This window comes from Orcinus orca, chromosome 10, assembly GCF_937001465.1.
Source record: "Orcinus orca chromosome 10, mOrcOrc1.1, whole genome shotgun sequence".
NCBI classification, from domain to species: domain Eukaryota; kingdom Metazoa; phylum Chordata; class Mammalia; order Artiodactyla; family Delphinidae; genus Orcinus; species Orcinus orca.
In genome coordinates this window covers 64435613-64458943 of record NC_064568.1, presented here as the reverse complement: position 1 = coordinate 64458943, position 23331 = coordinate 64435613, and the positions used below count along the sequence as shown (strand labels likewise).

General features: G+C 36.9%; 1 protein-coding gene across 1 annotated transcript in view; it reads left to right on the top strand.

Annotated features, from left to right (window-relative positions):
* The window catches only part of TINAG (tubulointerstitial nephritis antigen), a 98772-nt gene extending 89124 nt beyond the window's left edge, over window positions 1-9648 (top strand). The window contains exon 11 of the mRNA XM_004267771.1: window positions 9013-9648. Within this exon, the coding sequence (XP_004267819.1) occupies window positions 9013-9147 (135 nt within the window). The 3' untranslated portion in view covers window positions 9148-9648. The remainder of the gene's footprint in view (window positions 1-9012) is intronic.
* Window positions 9649-23331: the final 13683 nt, after the last annotated feature.

The following is a 23331-nucleotide window of genomic DNA, read 5'->3' as shown; positions in this document are numbered from 1 at the left end:
ACAATAGACCAGACGGATTTAATTGATATTTATAGGACATTCCATCCAAAAACAGCAGGTTACACTTTCTTCTCAAGTGCACCCAGAACATTTTCCAGGATAGATCACATCTTGCATCACAAGTCAAGCCTCAATAAATTGAAGAAAATTGAAATCATATCAAGCATCTTTTCTGACAACAATGCTATGAGATTAGGAATCAATTACAGGGAAAAAAATGTAAAAAACTCAAACACATGGAGGCTAAACAATACATTACTAAATAGCCAAGAGATCACTGAAGAAATGAAAGAGGAAATCAAAAAATACCTAGAGGCTAATGACAATGAAAACACAGCAATCCAAAACCTATGGGATGCAGCAAAACAGTTCTAAGAGGGAAGCTTATAGCTATACAAGCCTGTCTCAAGAAACAAGAAAAATCTCAAATAAACAATCTAACGTTACACCTAAATGAACTAGAGAAAGAAGAACAAACAGAATCCAAAGTTAGCAGAAGGAAAGAAAGCATAAAGATCAGAGCAGAAACAAATGAAATAGAAACAAAGAAAACAATAGCAAAGATCAATAAAACTAAAAGCTGGTTCTTTGAGAAGATAAACAAAATTGATAAACCATTATTAGGCAGACTCATCAAGAAAAAGAGGGAGAGGACCAAAATCAATAAAATTAGAAACGAAAAAGAGAAGTTACAATAGACACCGCAGAAATACAAAGCATCCTAAGAGACTACTACAAGAAACTCTATGCCAATAAAATGGACAACCTGGAAGAAATTGACAAATTCTTAGAAAGGTATAACTTTCCAAGACTGAACCAGGAAGAAATAGAAAATATGAACAGACCCACCACGAGTAATGAAACTGAAACTGTGATTAAAATCTTTCAACAAATAAAAGTCTAGGACCAGATGGCTTCACAGGTGAATTCTATTAAACATTCAAAGAAGAGCTAACACCCATCCTTCTCAAACTCTTCCAAAAAATTGCAGAGGAAGAAACACTCCCAAGCCCATCCTATGATGCCACCGTCACCCTGATACCAAAAGCAGACAAAGATACTATAAAAGCAGATAATTACAGACCAATGATGCAAAATTACAGACCAATGATTCAATGATGAATATAGATGCAAAAATCCTCAACAAAATACCAGCAAACAGACTCCAAAAACACATTAAGGGCTTCCCTGGTGGCTCAGTGGTTGAGAGTCCGCCTGCTGATGCAGGGGACGCGGGTCCGTGCCCCGGTCTGGGAGGATCCCACATGCCGTGGAGCGGCTGGGCCCGTGAGCCATGGCCGCTGAGCCTGTGCGTCTGGAGCCTGTGCTCCGCAACGGGAGAGGCCACAACAGTGAGAGGCCCGCGTACCGCAAAAAAAAAAAAAAAAAACACATTAAAAGGATCATACACCATAATCAAGTGAGATTTATCCCAGAGATGCAAGGATTCTTCAATATATGCAAATCAATCAATGTGATACACCATATGAACAAATTGAAGAATAAAAACCATATGATCATCTCAATAGATGCAGAAAACGCTTTTGACAAAATTCAACACCGATTTATGATTAAAAACTCTCCAGAAAGTGGGCATAGAGGGAAACTACTTCAACATAATAAAGGCCATATATGACAAACCCACAGCAAACATCATTCTCAATGGTGAAAAACTGAAAGCATTTCCTCTAAGATCAGGAACAAGGCAAGAATGTCCAGTCTCACCGTTGTTATTCAATATAGTTTTGGAAGTCCTAGCCACGGCAATCAGAGAAGAAAAAGAAATAATAAGAATACAAATTGGAAAAGAAGAAGTAAAACTGTCACTATTTGCAGATGACATGATACTATACATAGAGGATCCTAAAGATACCACCAGAAAACTACTAGGGCTAATCAATGTATTTGGTAAATTTGCAGGATACAAAATTAATGCACAGAAATCTCTTGCAATCCTATACACTAATGATGAAAACTCTGAAAGAGAAATTAAGGAAACACTCCCATTTACTATTGCAACAGAAAGAATAAAATACCTAGGAATAAACCTACCTAGGGAGACAAAAGACCTGTATGCAGAAAAGTATAAGACACTGATGAAAGAAATTAAACGTGATACAAACAGATGGAGAGATATACCATGCTCTTGCGTTGGAAGAATCAATATCGTGAAAATGACTATACTACCCAAAGCAATCTACAGATTCAATGCAATCCCCATCAAATTACCAGTGGCATTTTTTACAGAACTAGAACAAAAACTCTTAAAATTTGTATGGAGACACAAAAGACCCCGAATAGCCAAAGCAGTCTTGAGGGATAAAAATGGAATTGGAGGAATCAGACTCCCTGACTTCAGACTATACTACAAAGCAACTGTAATCAAGACAATATGGTACTGGCACAAAAACAGAAATATAGATCAGTGGAACAGGATAGAAAATCCAGAGATAAACCCACGCACCTATGGTCAACTAATCTATTACCAAGGAGGCAAGGACATACAATGGAGAAAAGACAGTCTCTTCACTAAGTGGTGCTGGGAAAACTGGACAGCTACATGTGAAAGAATGAAATTAGAACACTCCCTAACACGGTACACAAAAATAAACTGAAAATGGATTAGAGACCTAGATGTAAGACCGGGCACTGTAAAACTCTTAGCAGAAAACATAAGAAGAATACTCTTTGATATAAATCACAGCAAAATATTTTTTGATCCACCTCCTAGAGTAATGGAAATAAAACCAAAAATAAACAAATGGGACTTAATGAAACTTCAAAGATTTTGCACAGTAAAGGAAACCGTAAACAAGACCAAAAGACAACCCTCAGAATGGGAGATAATATTTGTAAATGAATCAATGGACAACGGATTAATACCCAAAATATATAAACAGCACATGCAGCTCAATATTAAAAAAAACAAACAGACCAATCCAAAAATGGGCAGAAGAGCTAAATAGACATTTCTCCAAAGAAGACATACAGATGGCCAAGAAGCACATGAAAAGCTTCTCAACATCACTAATTATTAGAGAAATGCAAATCAAAATTACAATGAGATATCACCTCACACCAGTTAGAATGGGCATCATCAGAAAATCTACAAACAACAAATGCTGGAGAGGGTGTGGAGAAAAGGGAATCCTCTTGCACTGTTGGTGGGAATGTAAATTGATACAGCCACTATGGAGAACAGTATGGAGATTCCTTAAAAAACTAAAAATAGAATTACCATATGACCCAGAACCCAGAGAAAACCATAGTTCAAAAAGACACATGCACCCCAATATTCATTGTAGCACTATTTACAATAGCCAGGTCATGGAAGCAACCTAAATGCTCATCGACAGATGAATGGATAAAGAAGATGTGGTACATATATACAATGGAATATTACTCTGCCTTAAAAAGGAACAAAATTGGGTCATTTGTAGAGATGTGGATGCATCTAGAGACTGTCATACAGAGTGAAGTAAGTCAGAAAGAGAAAAATAAATATCTTATATTAACACATATATGTGGAACGTAGAAAATGGTACAGATGAAGTGGTTTACAGAGCAGAAATTGAGACACAGATGTAGAGAACAAACGTGTGGACACCAAGGGGGGAAAGCGGTGTGGGGTGGGGTGGGGGTGTGATGGATTGAGAGATTGGGACTGACATGTATACACTGATGTGTGTAAAATGGATGACTAATAATAAATAAATATATAAATAAATAAACAAAAAAAATCATAGTTTTAGAAGCGACAAGGGAGAATCAGAGTGAAGTGTTAAAAAGAAAATTTGTTTAATCCAACCCTTACTGGTGAAAGTATGTTATACTTCATATTGAATCCTAAAATAACAGATTTGATTGCCAGTCCCTGAAAATTAGGATATATTTTAGACTCTTATATTTGTGTGAAGTTCTTTGGATGGGATATGTCATTTTACTAAGGGTCATAATTACTGTAATTCATAATGAACTTATTGCCTTTTCTTACATATATTGCATCTAGTTCATAATTATTTCTACTTATATCTATAGCAGTGAGAGAAACACCTTGCTGTCTTTACTTACAGAAATTAAAATTCCAGGAGAGAGAGATATTACTCTCCAGGAAATTTCTGATCTGAGAGTAGACCTGACATTACCAAAATAATTCTGATTATATTGCTGTAGTATCTGTAGTGTTAAATTTTGTGTAAGAATTGCGGCTTTTTGTGTTCCAATTCTGAGGATTCACGGTATTGATGACTACTATAAAGGTCTCAGTTATGATAGCTGAATATACCATGTTTCCTTCCTTTACTTTTGGACCTTTCTATTAAATAGGTGATTGTACTTCTCATATTATCCTCTATGTCTCTCAACCTCTCTTTCATATTACCTCTCCCTCTTGCCTTCTGGGACTTTGCTTAGCTCTTTTAGTTCCCAGATTTTTTTTTTTTTTTGGCTGCACTGTGCAGCACATGGGATCTTAGTTGCCCGACCAGGGATCGAACCCGTGCCCCCTGAAGTGGAAGTGCAGAGTCTTAACCACTGGACTGCCAGGGAAGTCCCTCAACAATATATTTTTTATTTTTGAAAAACTGAGAACAAATTACAGAACTATTTCTGAAAGGAAAGTGAAGTGCTGTCTCTATTAAATGAAGGTTTAATTTAATAGAGAGGAGGAGATAAGCTGGGAGGAGATAAGCTGAACAGAGTCTCTAGGTCATGGTCTGGCTTTTTAAAGAGTTATACTGAGTTATTCTTTTTAAGGAATATTACTGGGATATTTAGTAGGCAACATCAAAAATGAACCCTAGGGAATACAGAAGTGTATCAGTTTGCTAGGGCTGCCATAGCACAGTACCAAAAATTGGATGGCTTAGACAAAGTATAGGAAATATCTAGTTAGGGGCATAAACTGCGACTGTCCTCTGTCCAGTTTCTGCTATACTGCACTCCTGCTACATCTTTGAGGAAAAATTTAGCAAGTTTCCAGGGAAAACACAGCTTTACTTTGAAGTATTAGAATTTTCTATGTATGATAGTCTTTCCAGTTTTATAAATATTTTGAAGAGAAAGTAATTATTTTTGGTCTATATTTGTTTCTTGGTTTTTTGAAAATACAAGTGACTTAGGTTTAATGACTAATTTCAGCTTAAAGCCTTTTATTAATGTAACCGTTGTGAAGAAAATAACCTTTTTGCCCAATTAAAGTCCTAATACAAAAAAAAAAAAATGATGTAACTAGTTAAAAACCTAGGGAAGTATTTCCCTGGTGGTGCTTGAGAATCCACCTGCCAATGCAGGGGACATGGGTTCGAGCTCTGGTCTGGGAGGATTCCACATGCCGTGGAGCAACTAAGCCCGTGCACCACAACTACTGAGCCTGCACTCTAGAGCTGACGAGCCACAACTACTGAGCCTGCATGCCATAACTACTGAAGCCCGTGTGCCTAGAGCCCATGCTCCACAACAAGAGAAGCCACTGCAATGAGAAGCCCGTGCACCACAATGAAGAGTAGCCCCCCACATGACGCAACTAGAGAAAAGCCTGTGCGCAGCAACGAAGACCCAACGCAGCCAAAAATAAATAAATAAAAACCTAGGGAATATGTCAATGAAAAATGTGCAAGATTTTTAGTGTTATGAGAAATTAAAGAAGACCTAGCTAAAAGGAGAATTATACCATATTGATGACCTGGAAGTCTCTAGGTTAACTTTCCCAAATTGATCTATTAATTTAGTAACATCCTAATCTATGTCCCAGCAGAGATTTTTTTTTTTTGGAGGGGGAGAGAGGATTATACTGAAAAGATGATTCTAAACTTTAAATGGAAATGCATAAGACCTAGAGTACCCAAGATAGTCACAGTAAAGAACAAAGTTGGAGGATGTACACTATCAGGTTTCAAGACTATATAAATCTACAGCAATTAAGACAGCATTTTAGGGCTTCCCTGGTGGCGCAGTGGTTGAGAGTCTGCCTGCCAATGCAGGGGACGCGGGTTCGTGCCCCGGTCTGGGAAGATCCCACATGCCACGGAGCAGCTGGGCCCATGAGCCATGGCCACTGAGCCTGCCCGTCCAGAGCCTGTGCTCCACAACGGGAGAGGCCCCAACAGTGAGAGGCCTATGTACCAAAAAAAAAAAAAAAAAAAAAGACAGCATTTTATTGCCAGCAAATTTGATTTAGCAGCACATTAAAAGAATCATTCACCATGATCACATGTGATTTATACCTGGTATGCAAGGATGGTTCAATGCACATGAACCAATCAATGTGAAACATCACATTAATAGAATGAAAGAAAAAATTATATAGCAATTTTAATAGATTCAGAAAAAACATCTGACAAAATTCTACATTTGTTAACGATAAAAACTCTTAACAAGTATAGAAGGAATGTACCTCACAGATAACATTATACTTAATGGTGAAAAGTTGAAAGCTTTTCCTCTAAGATGAGATACAAGACAATGGTGCCCATTCTCACCACTCCTATTCAACATAGTATTGGAAGTCCTTTCCAGAGCCATCTGGCAAGAAAAAGAAATAAAAACCATCAGAATTGGAAAGGAAGAAGTAAAACTGTCTCTATTTGCAGTTTATATAGGCATACCATGTTTCATTGCACTTCACTTTATTGCACTTTACAAATATTGGTTTTTTTGTTTTGTTTTGTTGTAGAAATTGAAGATCTGTGGCAATAGGCCATATTGAGTAGTCTATTGGCACCATTTTTCCAAAAGCATTTGCTCACTTTGTGTCTCTGTGTCACATTTTGGTAATTCTTGCAATATTTTAAAACTTCTACCAGCAAAAATATTTCAACTTGCTAAATAATCAGATGATGGTTAGCATTTTTTAACAATAAAGTATCCTTAATTAAAGTATGCACATTTGTTTTTAGATGTAATGCTATTGTACACTTAAAAGACTACAGTATAGTGTAAACATAACTTTTATATGCACTAGGAAACCAAAAAATTTATATGACTCACTTTATTGTGCTATTCCTTTTATTGCAGTGTTCTGGAACTGAACCTGCAAAATCTCCAAGGTATACCTGTTTGGAAAATCCTAAAGACTTCACCCAAAAGTTGTTAGATCAAATCAATTAATTCAGTAAAATTACAGGATAACAAAACTAACATACAAAAATCAGTAGCCTTTTTAGACACTAGCAACAGATTATCTGAAAAAGATACAAAGAAAACAAACCATCCCATGTACAATAGCATCAAAAAAAAAAAAAGAAAAAACTTCGGAATAAACTTAACCAAGGAGGTGAAAGGTCTCTACTCTGAAAACTATAAGACATTGATGAAAGATATCAAAAATGTCACAAATAAATGAAAAGGTATCCTGTGTTCATGAAGGGGAAGAATTGATATTGTTAAAATTTCAATACTACTGAAAACATCTATATCTTCAATGCAATCCCTATCAAGATTCCAATGGCATTTTTTACAGAAATTGAAAAAAAAATCCTAAAATTTATATGGAAACAAAAAGGACCCCAAGTAGCCAAAGCAGTCCTTTGAAAGAAAAACAAAGCAAGGAGTATCACATTTCCTGATTTCAAGTTATACTATAAATTTATAGTGATCAAAACAGTATGATACTGGCATAAAAACAGACAAATAGATTAATGCAACAGAACTGAGAGTCCAGAAAGGTGGAAGGGAAAATTGCTTTTAATCAGAAAGTCAGAAATCTGGGGAGAAGGCAGACTTGTGTCCCCCAAAAACCAACTCCAAAGATTCTTCTTGGCCATGAAAGTTTTAAAGGGAAAAGGGGAAGTAATCTCAGTTAATCATTGGGATAGGGGGTCAGAGTCCTTGCCATCCCCTACTGCCTGCAGGCTTGTCCACTTTTGTGATCTTTCTTTAGTTTCTATCTTGTTCACACAGTTTGTTCTGGAGATCACTGAAGGGGAAGCTAGGGAAGAGATCTGGTCATCTGTTAGTTATTTATTCTTCATTTCTACTTCTTTGATCTATGGGAAGAACCAACAGATTAGGCAAGGTAGTGTGTGATCAAAAGATTTGAAAACTGTGCTTGGGTCAGAGATGAGCAGAGCGTGGGGGTGGACGGTTTAAGTTTAGTTAAAATATAGCTTTGCTAAAGTGACAAGAAAAGGGGTTTCCTGCTGAGGACGGTTTCCTGCAAAGAGCTGTTTACATCCCTGTGGGGTTTTTTTCCTACCCTTTTAAATTCATCCATTTCAGTTCATACAGAATAATGTAATCAAAATATAAATTTGTCCACCTGCACTCCTGCTGGAAGTAACTCAACAACTTGTCATCATTTTCACCATTATTTTCTCAGTATGGATTTCCTCTCCTCCCCTTCTAGCCTCATAAACTACCAACCTTCTTCTGTTTTATGATCTAATGATAACAATTTTGTTGCTTCATTTCTCTGCTTCATGCTGCTTCATGCTTTGATATTTATGTTTTTACTGTTTACCTGCATCTCCCTTCCTCCATGTTTTTAATCTGGTTAATTTACTCCTAGGCTTTAATATGCATCACATGTGGTACATCATGACAACTTCCCTGAACCATTTAGATGAGTGAGATGCTTCTCCATGTGCATATATCTACCTTAGTACTTGCCTTACATTGACCATCCTTCATTAGACCATAAGCTCCCTGAACACAGGATATTTTTTATCATGGTTCCTCCCATGTTTAGCACAGGGCCAGTCACATAATAGACACTCTGTAACTGCAGCGTGTGTCATTTTCTGATGTGGCATTTCAAAGTCTCATATGTTATTATTGTACTCTGGGAGAATTCATCAATTCTGGTTATCATGAACATGAGTATATATGCATATTAATGTAATTAATGAATAATAAATTGTTTTGTTCTTCTTTTCAAAATGTGTAGGTTCTTAATAATCACAATCTATAAGTCAAAAGCATATAAAGCTACATAAGAGTCCCCTGTAACTTTACAGGTTGGATTAAAAAATATCCAAGTATTATTCAGGGTTTTTTTGTTTTTTTTTTCTGCAGATTGCTGCCAATTCCTGGGGAAAGTCCTGGGGAGAGAATGGCTATTTCAGGATTCTTCGAGGAGTAAATGAGTCTGACATTGAAAAGTTGATTATCGCAGCTTGGGGCCAACTGACAAGTTCAGATGAACCATAACAAAGCACTAAATTTCCATAAGGCCAGGCATTCAAGTCACCCTTTAAGTTGAAATTAAGCAACGTGACGTTCTCTGTGACAGTGGAATCTCTGCCTCTTCGTCTTGTTAGTATAACGTGCTTGTTTTCTTGTTCCACCCTGGGCTCTAAGCTCCTGCTTCCTTTATATTACTGAGTATGTAAAAACACTAACAGAGCATGGAGAGTGGCTTCAAATACCTTTCGAGTTCCCTGGCAGTCTTTATTTCCCTCTCCTGACAATGTTCTTTTTGACTTTTATCATTTAACAGTGTGATGGCACTTGTTCTAAACATTCACAGCATTTGTTTGTAGATGTGATCTGGTTTCTCTCTCTTTGACCAATAAGAACTGACAAAAAGCACCGAAAACACCAATTTACCATTGTTACGATTTTTTTCAACCCAATAATGCCTTCTTAATTCAGACCTTGCTTATGTTTTGCCAGAAAGAGATGGAAATAGATTGTTTCCCTCAATAAGCTCACATTTTGGTTCTTTTCATTTGTCTAAGCTGAACTCGCAATCTGAACTCAAAAGGTGACTCACTCTCACAGGAAAGAGCTACTCTTTACCCTACTGTGTAATGGCTTGTGAGGTGGGAAAGATGATAAGTAATGAAAAGACTTAGGGGCTGATGCTGACGATGCAAGTACGTCCTGATGTACACACATACTCCTGTTTTTGGAAGCCAGTGCCCTTTGTGTAAAGTCTATTAAAATGAGCTGCAAAACTGTATCCGGAAAGATCACACATTTACCTCCCCCAAACAGCAACCTGATGCCATGACTCAGAAAGAATAAATGCACTTTTATCACAACCATTTCACAGTTCACTGCTTGAGATGCTGAAAAGTAAGCTAAATTGGCACTAATTTGCAACTAATTTTAATTCTCTATAGTCAGAGAAGCAAAAATACTATCATCATCCTGGTTGGGAAAGGATACAATCTTTTAATAATTCACTGGCATCTTAAATGGCAAACTAATAAATGAAGAAGCAAAGCTGATCTGTTAGTGAGCATGGTGGATTATAATGACAATGGTGAGATATCCATAGCCTTTGTTTCTGGGCCCTCTATTATCTGGATTTCCAGAGTAGGGCTTTTTTTAATGGGGTTGTGCCCAAAGGTACCCTGGTTAGATAAGCCAGATGTGCTGAAATTGTGAGAAAATAGAGCACAGAAAGGTAAAGTGTTTCCTTAATGATTGTTTTCTCCAGTAATCACTGCAGCTTTATCAGAAGAAGCATCTATTCACTTACTTCTCCCCTAGAAACTATACATGAGTCTAATTCACTTTGCTGTGGTTGGCTGATGTGCCCCCAGAGGATTGAGACATAATTTGGGTTTGTCTGTTTGGATTCCCTGAGACAAGGTTTTGAGTGTAAATACTAGTTGGTTTTGGCGGTGAAGGGAACCCTGAGAAAGGAGTAGGGCAGTGATTCAGGGCAGCAAAGGCAGACAATGAAAGGCACATTACCAAGCAAAGCATCAGGCAACTAGTTCTTATGTACTAGGGACTCTCCATATCATCCCTCAGATAAATGCCACCAAAGAAGGAAGCTTATTGGTTGAGGGCTGCTCCTGGGGCCATGAATTTCCTGGCTGTTCTTACCTGGCACAAGGGTGTAAGAAACAGGTTCCAGTGTCAAGAAAAAATCCATAGACAAAGAAAAGCAGGTTCCAGTAGCTGGATGTGAGTTTGATGGCCACTGAAATGGCACAGGTGAGGCAATGTGGGGAGGGCACCAGCAGTGTCTTTGCTACAGGTATTAAGACACTTTTTTCTTTTCTTTTTTTTTTTGTGATATGCTGGCCTCTCACCGCTGTGGCCTCCCCTGTTGCGGAGCACAGGCTCCAGACGCGCAGGCCCAGCAGCCATGGATTATGGGCCAAGCCGCTCCGTGGCATGTGGGATATTCCCGGACCGGGGCACGAACCCGCGTCCCCTGCATCGGCAGGCAGACTCTCAACCACTCTGCCACCAGGGAAGCCCTACACTTTTAAAACATTCTTCAGATGCTGAAGACTGAAGAAGTAATAAATGCTAATGCATAAATATGCCAGATGGCTAACATTGTTTTTAAAAATACTTAATGGGATTAAGTTGATTCAGTATGTAAATGGACGAAAATTGTTGGAATAAATTTTCACACTGTGGCTTGTGGGTCTAGATTGTAGGCCCAGATTCTGCTGTTTTAAAATTTCCTACTTTTGCGGCCACTATGGAAAACAGTATGGAAGTTACTTAAAAACTAAAAATAGAGCTATCATATGATCCAGCAATCATATCCTAGGCATAGATCTGGAGAAAACTCTTAATTTGAAAAGATAAATGCATCCCAATATTCATAGCGGCAGTATTCACATTAGCCAAGACATGGAAGCAACCTAAATGTCCACTGACAGATGAATGGATAAAGAAGATCCAGTGTGTGTACGCACACACACACACACACACACTGGAATATTACTCAGCCCGAATAAAAGAAATAATGCCATTTTCAGCAACACGGATAGACCTAGAGATTATCATACTAAGTGAAGTAAATCAGACAGAGAAAGACAAATATCATATGTTATCACTTATATGTGGAATCTAAAAAATGATACAAATAAACTTATTTAAAAAACAGAAACAGACTCACAGACATAGAAAACAAACTTATGGTTATCAAAGGGCAAAGGAGAGGAGGGATAAATTGGGAGTTTGGGCTTAACTGATACACACTACCATATATAAAATAGATAAACAACAAGGACTACTGTATAGTACAGGACCTACTATAGAGCATATGTATTCATTATCTTCTAATAAGATATAATAATCAGATTTTTCTCATTTTTACAACTTTAAAGAGCATGTTTGGTTCTATTTCTTATCTAAAGGCCCTGAGTTGACCTTCAAAAAATAGTGATTGGCGTCTTCCTTTGCCCACACTGGGGACTGAGTGGCTATTTGTAGAATGGATTTGACAGATGACTAGACAGTATCCCCCTACACTGTGGCTTCTCTTGGCCTACAGGTGTGCTCTACTCACCTCGGCCTGAACTGAGCAATGGGAAGGATGACACATTTGGTCCATATGTCTTTAGCATTCCAGTCTTTGCTTGCATATATGAAGTCTTATTATTTTGTGTTTAGAGCACAGGAGGGAAGCACTGTCCTTGTGATCACGTAATTCAGCCAAGACAATATGTCTCAGATTGAGTGATACTGTGAGCACACAGACCTGGTTTTCTTCCTGTTCAATCCAAAGTATTTGCCATTTATGTGCTCTTCATGGGTTCTAATTGAAACTGATTACTATGTCTAGTTTTTCCTGGAAAACTGGGGAAATAGTCCCAATGTAGCACATTGAACAATTCTTCTTTCTTCAGGTGTCATTAGGAAACATACATAAGAAAGAAGTAGGAAAGATCTTGAAGACAGGGCTCAGGCCCTCTCTTGCTTCATCATGTTTGAGTCCCATCTCATTGTATCGTAAACAATAAAAAGCCTTCTCCAGGTTTTTAAAATGCATGTTCAAAAATTCTCTTTAAACTCATAAAATGGAATTGTTTGTTAGTTGATATTCAACCAGAAAAAATGGGAATGTCTCTAAGTATTTGCAACAGGAGGAGTATAGTGAAAAGACTTGGTTACATAGGTGATGGAGGAGCAGAGAAAGCAATAAAGGATGCTGAGTCAGTCCAGGGATGAGCAAAAGTAGGAAGCTGCCATAAGCTCTAGACTGACAGGACAGAGTGAAGAAGTGGGTCACTGGGATCTGGGGACTGCCATTTTCCTGGTGGTAGCTGGGAGCGTGACTGGACTGTCTGGTGGAAGCTGGAGTTATGAAAAGACATGTTGTGGCCAAATTTGCCACCTGAAGCAGAGAGGAAGGGAAAGAACACTGAGGCTTCTCCCTTGCTCAAGCTTTCCGAACTCTCATCAGTGCCCCTCATTGGCTGATCCTGCAGAAAGACAACTGATACAGGAGATGATGAAATTAGGCTGTCAAGGTCAGCTTCCACCCTTTACCAGATACAGAGGAGAATAGAATGAGGGCCAGGAATAAATAATAGGATGAACAGAAAATACATTTTTGGTTCATTCCATATAGATATTGGAAATTAAGATTGAATAAAGTAATAATTTCTCAATGATCGATTAGCTCATGCTCTCAATACCTTGTTTAATTATGTCTTATGTACTATAATGCTTGCTATTATATGTCCTTTTTATTGGTTAAACTCTTTTGACTTATAGGGAATGTATTATAATCTATGTAGGGAAAGATTTTTTTCCCACTTCTTCACAGTAATTTATAGGGACTTTGTATGTTGTTTCACCATGATTGCGTATCAAAAGGATTATGATCTAGGACATTTATTTTTCTTTTGGTGGAGGTTGATTCCATATTCAAAAGGAAAAAAAGGAAAAAGAGAGTGCTATCATCTCATAAACTAAATTTTATGAACTGTTTCAAGATAGAGAAGCATCACTCCATCAGGTGCCATTGTATCAGAAAGGAAAGTCCTAAAGGACACACAGACATTCCCTCCCCAGAGTGGCCAATGAAGGAGGGAGAATCAGTCCAGCGCTGTCAGGAATGGGGTGGTTGAATGAAGGGAGGAAAACCTTCTCCACCTTCAGCTGTGAACACTATTGTACATCATTTTGTAAGATATCCAAAGGAAATGTTTAAAAAGTCATTGATGTGTAAACCCAATAAAGTGGGATTTCTCCTGAGAACTGGCAGAAAGAGCCTCATTAGTTAGAAGTAGAGCAGCTGGAAATAACTTTTCCCTCCATCATCTGTTCCCTGGTCCCCTGTCTGTAACATCCACCCCCTATAAAACGAGCTAACTCTGTGTTTCTTCTGAGATTATAAGGAGAAAAAGTGTCAGTTATACAGAATTTAAGATATATCTTGTGTTACATCCACTATTTTAAAGACTCCCAGGTCACAGTTAGGCCACTGGGAAGTCCTAGAGTAGTAGTAACACCTGGCAAAGCCCAGGCTGGCTCAGTCCTCACTCACCTGGCCACGTACTCACTGTGGGGATAAGCATGTACAGTTGTACACAATGTACAGCTGTATACAATGTACAGTTGTATATAATGGTTCATTTTATACAACATACACAACATTGTATACAACTGTACATGTTGTATACAGTGGTTCCATGTGTGTCCACAGACCCTTTTCTCCTAAAAATCCTCATTAAATAACACATTATCTATTCAATATTTATTACAGTCATCCCTCAATACCCATGGGGGATTGGTTCCAGGGGCCCCCACAGATAACCAAATCTGCAGATACTCAGGTCCCTTTTATGTATAAAATAGCATAGTTCAATGATGAGAGTTGGCACTCCTTACCCACGGGTTTCACATCTGCAGATTCAACTATATGTATTATCTCACAAATGACTATTTTATGAAATAGTAAGTATAGTCATTTTGTGTTTTTTATATATACATATATTAAATATTATATAATTATATAAATTATATGAGATAAATATATATATAAAACACAAACTGACTCAAGAAGAAATAAATAGTAAGACAGAGGAAGCATTAACCATGAAATAAATAGGTTTGGTAAATTTTGCTACATGAAATTTAGAACATTGCTCACCAAAAGACACAATTGACACAATAAGGAAAATGAACAGGTGAGGTACATGAGGAGAAAATATATGCAGCGTACGTAAGCAATAAAAACATATATATATTTGCCCATTTCATATGTTTTCATATTATTAGAAGATATTGGTTTATATTATTCATATTTTTACTAACATTCTTTTAATTTTTCTGGATCTGCATTTATTTCTCACTTTTCCTTCCTATTATTATTTATCCTTTAATATATGCATTCTCTCTTTTTCTTTCTTGAAAAAAAATATCAGAGATTTGTCTATTTCCTTTTCCTTTTCAAAGAAACAGATTTGGGTTTTTTGATACTCTCTTCTGTGACTTTATTTTCTGTAGAGTTAATGATCTCATCTGTGTTATCTTCTTTTTAATTTCTTTGTATTTATTCTGGAATTCTTTTCTAACTTCTTAAAGTAAACCCTTAACTCATTAATTTTGAGCTTTTCTGGTGTTCTAATTTAAGTATTTCTGTACTGTGCTCTCTAAATGATGCCTCTCAGTATAATCACAATTCCCTTTAGCTCTTTATAATTGTAATTACTTAAATGCTAAAAAAAAAAAAAAAAAAAAACACACACTTTCTAATTAGTTAAACCTGAAGAAAAGTTGCATAAATTGTATGAGCAGTTATATTTTACTTCTCATGTACTCTCTTAGATAATCTCTATTCAGTATATTTATAAATACAATGTATAAATAATTTAATAGCATAATATATCAACTATGTGATTTGGTAACTCGTTGCACTGATGTACTTTGCATTGTAAGAAACATGTTTTAGTGTTTAGGTCTCTAATATACGTTTGACACTGGAAAATTCACAACAGGCTAGTTCACAGATGTATTTACTTATGAAAGCCATGTTTCCAGGAAGAGCCACTCTCTGTGGCCAGGTCATTAAGTGTTAGTTTTTTCATTTCAAGTGATAACATTCTCTTTTTAAAAAGTGCTAGCCATAGATCTCTCCTTTCTTAGCTCAACAGTTTCCTACAGAGACAAAGAAAATAAAGTAGCAGAAAAGTCAAGCAAGCTGTAAATGACTTTGGTATTTAAAAATCTGTTTCTGATTTTGTAGTATGTTGTATTTCTCTTTACAGTATTTAGTGTTTGGCATGTTAAATTCACAGGTGTGTTCCCAGTAAAGAGATATTTGTGCAAAGGAAGAAAGTTTTATTCTTACTGTTGCAGTTACTATTGATAATTGCCATTTGCAATCTCTTTAGCATTTAATCAACGCTGTCTAATTTATGCTTTTGATTCATGAATTAATACGGCATGAGATATCTTTCCTTGGAAATAAATATTAATTTAAAACGGAAGTAACTCCATTGTAGAAAAAGCCTCCTTTTGATCATTTGTCAGAATATTTTACATATGCATATGATATGCATATGAACAGTGCTTAAAAGGATTATAGAATAATTAAGATGATGATATAGTTGAAGTAATAAAAATAACATTTTTTTTTCTATTTTAATACAGTTTTGAAAGACACCTGTGAATTACAGTTGATTCTTGAACAATGTAGTGGTTAGGGGCTCTGAACTTCTGCAAAGTAAAAAATCCATGTATAGCTTTACAGTCAGCTTTCCACATCCACATCCACGGATGCAACCAACCATGGATCATGTAGTAATTATTGAAGAAAATCCCTGTATTAGTGGACCCATGCAGTTCAAACCCATGTTGTTCAAGGGGTAACTGTACAGTAAAACTAAGACTCAATCTTCCTTATGAATATTAAATTATCAGGTAAAGCAGCTTTAAGACCTCTGAGAAGTTACTAAATATCTATTACTCTTTGGGGATCACGTTCAACTAAGTTAACACATTAATCAAACCATCATTCATTGAGCCTTTGCTATGTATTGAGTGATAATGACAAGTGCTGTATATAGGCTCCACTTAATTTAGTGGGCGGTACATGCAGTTCCAGAAGATATAATTTAAAAAGGGCACAGGGACTTTTAATGACAGAATATCTTTCTCCTCATCTTAAGGTGGTGTCAGGTGCAGTGAAGGCAGAGTGGAGGGAATACAGATGGTCCAAACAATTCTTTGAAGCTTTTTTCCCACTCCTGACACCCAATGCTGCAGGTTGCTAAGGGTGGACATCTTGCCCTCAGAGTAGTTCTGTGTAGGGCCAGTGTCCGTATTTTCTGACCCAACCATTAGGATGCCACGTCAGATATTTACAAGTGTGCTTAGGGAGATAATGAGATTTTCTATTTGACATCATGACTGCTCTGGAAAATCTATGACTCAAGGGTGCTGTGTGTGTATAAAGCCTTCTAGAAAGACAGAATAGACTCTCCTCTAGTTTTCAAATTATCCTCCAAGGACTGCCTGGGGCAGCGGGAGAAAGGAGGGGGTTCCCAATTTCCAGATAGAATCTGGAGGTAAACACACATTGTCTCATTTTAGGAGATGGAAATGGAAATCTGCATCTTCCAGGATTCTCTGGTCTTCTTGCAGTGGAAGAGTTTCAACATTCATTTGTTACCTATGGTTTTAATAATCTGATGTTGTCTATGGTGAGAACACAGACACATGCAAACGTGTGCACACATGCAGACACAGACACATGTGGTCTTTTTGGAACTTTGGAGATAGGAGTCACTTTCATGTCCAAGCTTGTTATTTAAATAGAAATTTGTCAAGGGTCTGCTCTATATTAAACTGTGCCAGGTACTGCTGATATTTGGGACAAGAAGTCAGACTTAGGCTCTCCTTTCAGAAACGTGTATTTTTAGTCTGAAGTGAAAAAATAGACATCCAATGTATAATTACAATAAATTATGAGGGATATTTTGACAGAAAATTCCATGTGACTAGAAACTGTAACAGGAGGAATTGGTCTAGTTCAGAGTATTGGCAGCAGAAGGGCTTTTCAGGAGGAATGTTTAGGTTGGTTACTGAAGGAAAAGTAGGAGTAGACTAGAGAAAGTCTGGCCTGGATGGCAGATGATAATGTTCTAGGGAGGTCCGGAGGCAGCAGCAATCTCAGAGAAGTCAAGGAGAGGTTCTTTTGCAAATGAGTGAGAGGGATTGGCAAGGAGGATGTTAGGAAGGTGGGTGACAAGCAGATTGTAAAGGACTGTAGGAATGTTGTTAGGGATCTTTGCCTTTATCTCCAAACAATGGGAGGGGGAGGCTATTAAAAGATTAGAAAAGTCACTCTGGCTGCTGGCTGGAGATTGGATTTGAGGAAGGCAAGACCAGAGACAAGGCTACTGCTTAGCTGTTGATTATGAAGCTTGGGACCAGAGATGGTGGTGATTTAGACCAGGAAGTGGAGAAGGGTAATGCCCAGTTTTGCAAAATGTTTGGATTATAAAATTATCAGGACTTGATTTAAGACCCATGGTGATGAGCTAGAGAGAGGGGATTCAAGAAGTACTCCAAAGGTTTGGGTTATTAAACAAAGTTAAAGCTCAGGGATTTTCAGGGTGAATTTTCAAGATACCTTTAAGTTGTCCTTGAAATACTGCTTTGAAAGAGAAAATTAACATGCTGGATGTAACTTTTTTCTGTCCCAGCCCATTTGGTACCTAATTCAACAGATCCTTTTGAGTGCCTCCTCTATTGCTGAGTACTGAGAACAGTTACAGAAATATAGGGATAAAAAATGGACATAGTTTTGTAGTTCAAACAGGCTAGAATGAGGGAGAGTAAAGGAGGTAAGGGAAAGGGGATCCATCTGAATAGCCGGAGCATGAAAGCCTTTTATGGGAAGTTATGGGAAGCATATTAAAAAATCAGCCAGGTGAATAAAGGAGGGAAGAGAATTTTAGGATAAGAAAATAATCTGTGCAAAAGGGAGTCATGAGTATTCTTGATGTGAGAAAATAGCTGAAAGAAAAATAAACTGGCCAGAGTATAGTGGGGTGGGGTGTGATGTGATGAGGGGTAGACCAAGGTAATTTTGGAGAAGCAGCAGAGGACAAATCCATGTGGACTAAGATGGCCATGGTACAGAACTTAGGTTTTTTAATCTCAGTGCAGTGGGAAGGCATTGAGCAACCATTTTCACTTTAACTGCTGTATGGAAAATGGGTTGAAGAAAAATCAAGATGAAGAAAGAGAACCAGTAAGCAAGCTATTGCAGTGGAACAGATGAGAGGTAGTGGATGCTCAGATCAGGGCAGTAACTGAGGACTGGGAGATAACGAGAAGTAGGAAGAAAAAGACTTGCGCATGTGATTAAAGAAGACTTTTATCGTTCTTTTAAATTGAAGTATAGTTGTTTTACAATGTTGTGTTAATTACTGCTGTACAGCAAAGTGATTCAGTTATACACACACACGTGCACACACACGCACACTCACACATATATTCTCTTTTTTATATTCTTTTCCATGATGGTTTATCATAGGATGTTGAATATAGTTCTCTGTGCTATACAGTAGGACCTTGTTGTTTATCTGTTCTATGTATAAAAGCTTACATCTGCAAACCCCAACCTCCCACTCCATCCCTCCCCCAACCTCCTCTCCCTTGGCAACCACCAGTCTGTTCTCTATGTCCATGATTCTGATTCTGTTTCATAGATATGTTCATTTGTGTTGTATTTTAGATTCCAAATATAAGTGATATCATATGATATTTGTCTTTCTCTTTCTGACCTACTTAGTATGATAATCTCTAGTTGCTTCCATGTTGCTGTAAATGGCATTATTTCATTCTTTTTTATGGCTGAGAATTATATATATGTATTGTACATATATACAATATATTCCATTGTATATATGTACCACGTCTTCGTTATCCATTCATCTGTCAATGGACCTTTAGGTTGTTTCCATGTCTTGGCTATTGTGAATAGTGCTGCTATGAACATAGGGGTGCATGTATCTTTTAGTATTATAGTTTTGTCTGGATATATGCCCAGGAGTGGGATTGCTGGATCATATGGTAATTCTATTTTTAGTTTTCTGAGGAACTTCCATGCTGTTTTCCACAGTGGTTGCACCAACTTACATTTAGGGAAGACTTTTAGATCTTTCCCTGAGAAGCTGGGTTGATGGTCATGTCATTCACTGAGATGTGGAAGAATCAGAAAAAGCAGTTTTGAGATAAAACCAAGAGTTCACGCTTGGACATACTAAATTGATATGACTCCAAGTCTCTCACAGTCCTAAAGTGACGTAGAGAGAGCAAAAGTCTCCTAGGTACCAGACAGGGACAAAGAAATAGCAAGAGTGGCCTCTAAGTTTGGATGAATTGGACAAAATGAAATGGACTGGAGATTGACAGTGATATGGACATCTCAGTGATTGGAGGGATGGTCCTGCCCAAGACCAGACAGGAGAATGAACATCACATCAGCACGTGCCAGTATAGACAGACACCGATGATGAGGTCCAAATACCCTTCTTCCCTCCTCTCACCACACAATGCTCCAAGGAAGGCTAAATAGGTCCTGGGAATTAGCTACCTCCCAGAAAGCAATCAAGGAAGAGATAAATCCTCAGTTAACTAATTTTGAAATAGAAATGACTATGTATACCAAGAATTGACTAATATGACATTATTTGCCCATAATATTGGATGGGCAATTAAAATAGAAATTAAGCAATATTACAAAAATACTAAAAAAGTTCCATATGTATATATGCATGTGTATGTATATGTGTGTGTATACATACAGAATGTGTGTGTGTCGGTGTGTATAATGTATACTCTCTTCATAGTTAATTAGAACTTTTTTGAGAGAGAAAGTTTTGTATCCTCAGTTGTGCTTAATGTAATTGTTGTTCCAAACAGATGTTTGGTATATGCTTGCTGATGAATAGACAACATTTTAGAGTGCAGACAATTAAAAAAAGAACATGCAAAATTTTGTTGAATATCCCAGTGGCCACGTTTAGTATCTGCAATGTCCATAGAATGAGATAATTCTGATTAATCAAAATCCCAAGAAAACAAGAAACCAATAAAAATTGGGTTTTAATAAGTTGAGTTTCATATGATGCAAATACACAGAAAATTTTTACTAAAATTTAGATGGTTCTTTCCTTGGCTACATATACAAATGTTCTCTATTGAATGAAAATCTATGTATCTTTTTGAAATCTGGGCAAGAATAAAAAGTGTAAAACTGACCTCTTCTGCTATTTTTGGTCCAATAAATGCTAAGTCAACTACAAAAATTTGATTTGAAAAGGAAAAGAATGCAAAAAAAACAAGCTTCTGAAACTCAATGTTTCTTCATTCATATAAAAACAAGTAAAATAGTAGAACAGTGTGAGTTCTGCCTTTTGACTTTGTAATGCTCTTTATGAAACCTAATTTAGACTTGGGAAAAATTATATCATCACCAGAACTAGTTTTGTACTTAAAGTATTAATGAGAAATGAAGGACTTTTCAGTGATGTATAAAGAAAAGATCCTTAGAAATGGGGATGAAATAAAAGATGAAAAGACTTTGACTTTGTCTCTGTGGGGGAATTGAGAGATCATGCAAGGAAGGCATTACTTATTGTGTTAATTACCTAGCAGGATCATCAAAATTCTTCTCCAGGATATTCCCAGCACCACTCTCTTCTGTTCTTCCACTTTTATTTTTGAAAATGTATTTAAACTTCTGAATAGGTTCTGTGGTTTGAGCCACAGAAAAAAGCAGTAAAGCAGATAGTGCAAACATACAAAATAATTGTGGGTATTTTCCAAATATATGAAATATTATGCTGCCCCTATATTATTATAATTTGAACTCTGTTGATGAACTATTTTAAAACCCAACTGAGAATGATGAGCAGAGAAATTAAATATCATTTTTAATGGTAATTCAAATAATTATGTGTAGCTATTTCTTAAGGAAGCAATCACCAATGCACTGATCCTCTGTACTAATATATTCTAATGTATGACACATGAAAATGGGAAAACTGTTTTAAAAACTTTGGTACAAAATATTTACATCTTCCTCCTGCAGAATTAAACATGGCCACAGTACTGTACATTTGTGTGTGGGGGGGGCTGTTCTTAAATGAAACTTAGATCATTAAATAATGCCATCAAAATAAATTTTCCTTTATTGTTGGAAACTGACCACATGAAATTTTTGTTTTCAAAAAATAGAAGGCCATCTCAAATTAGAATCAGATTGATAGAACATTTATTGATTCATATAACTGGGGAAAAATAGAGATGGAACCAGTCAATGGGTCAACTGGATCCAGAGCCTAAATGGTGAGCTCACCATTCTTTATCTCATATCTTCATTGTTCTCTTCTTCTCTACCTCTGGGCTTTGACCTTATCACATACCATTTTAAAAATGAGCAAACTTTATCTGCATAGCAAGGGAAGCAGTCACTGGTGGTTTTAGGCTGATATCATCCTAACTAAGTGACTCCAGAAAAGTGGTTCTCATAGTTGCTGATGCTGAACCAGCAGCATCAGCAACACCTAGGAACTTGTTAGAAATGCAAATGCCATGCTCACATCCCAGACCTACTGACTCAGAAACTCTGGACCTGGGCTTTCCATCCTCAATCTGTGCCTTAACATACTGTCCAGTTAATACTGAAGTATGCTAAATTTTGAGAGAAGCATTGCCCTGAAGGAAAGAAAGACTGTCTCTTTCAGTGTACATGAGTCTCAGGGAGGGACTCATTGACTTAGTATCAATTATATCTCAAACTCTTAGATGCATGACTAGAGTCAATGATGTAGAAAACTGTAGTGAGCTTGACTGAAGTATATGTTTGCACCCTTGGCCAGGGAAGTGAGATTCTGTGTATGAAAGCCCTTCCAGAATCACACAGGAGAAGCAGAGGAAGAGAATATCTCCCCAAACAGGAGAGCGCTGTTACCTAATAAAGAGGGAAAGGATGCAAAGGTGAAGGAAACACAGAAGATTGGTATCTTGTAATAACCTATAATGAAAAAGAATATATATATATATATATATATATATATATATATACACACATATCTGAATCACTTTGCTGGACACCAGAACATTGTAAATCAACTATATTTCAATAAAAAAATTTAGAAAGCAAGATATGGAAGATGGTTTTAAAATATAAGATTGAATCTTCTTCTCCAATTCAAAGATGACCACGGTTTAATACCTGTCTCATACATTTCCTAGAAAAATCCTACAGAACAAGAACACATGCTATCAATTCCATCTTATCCATATTCTTGGGAAGAATGAGTCATGTATTATCAGTTTTACCTGTTGCCACTGTGGAAAAATACAACATATAAAATTTATATGATTTGTTCAATGTTATTCATCAAATGATGGAGTCAAAACTAGACTACAGTGTATAAATGGGCAAGTCAGGAAAAATACTCTGCTTGTCAGATGTTGCAGATATACTAGCAAAATAAGATTTTGCTGATATAATCTCATGGTCACAATATCTGGATGATAACATTTTCCCCTTTTTCTGGTTATTTACCTTTTTGTAGCTCAAACCCATCTGTAGGAAAGAAAGAAAATATGAGATACATATTAGATTAATTAGCCAAAACAAAATAGTATCTCTTTATTGTT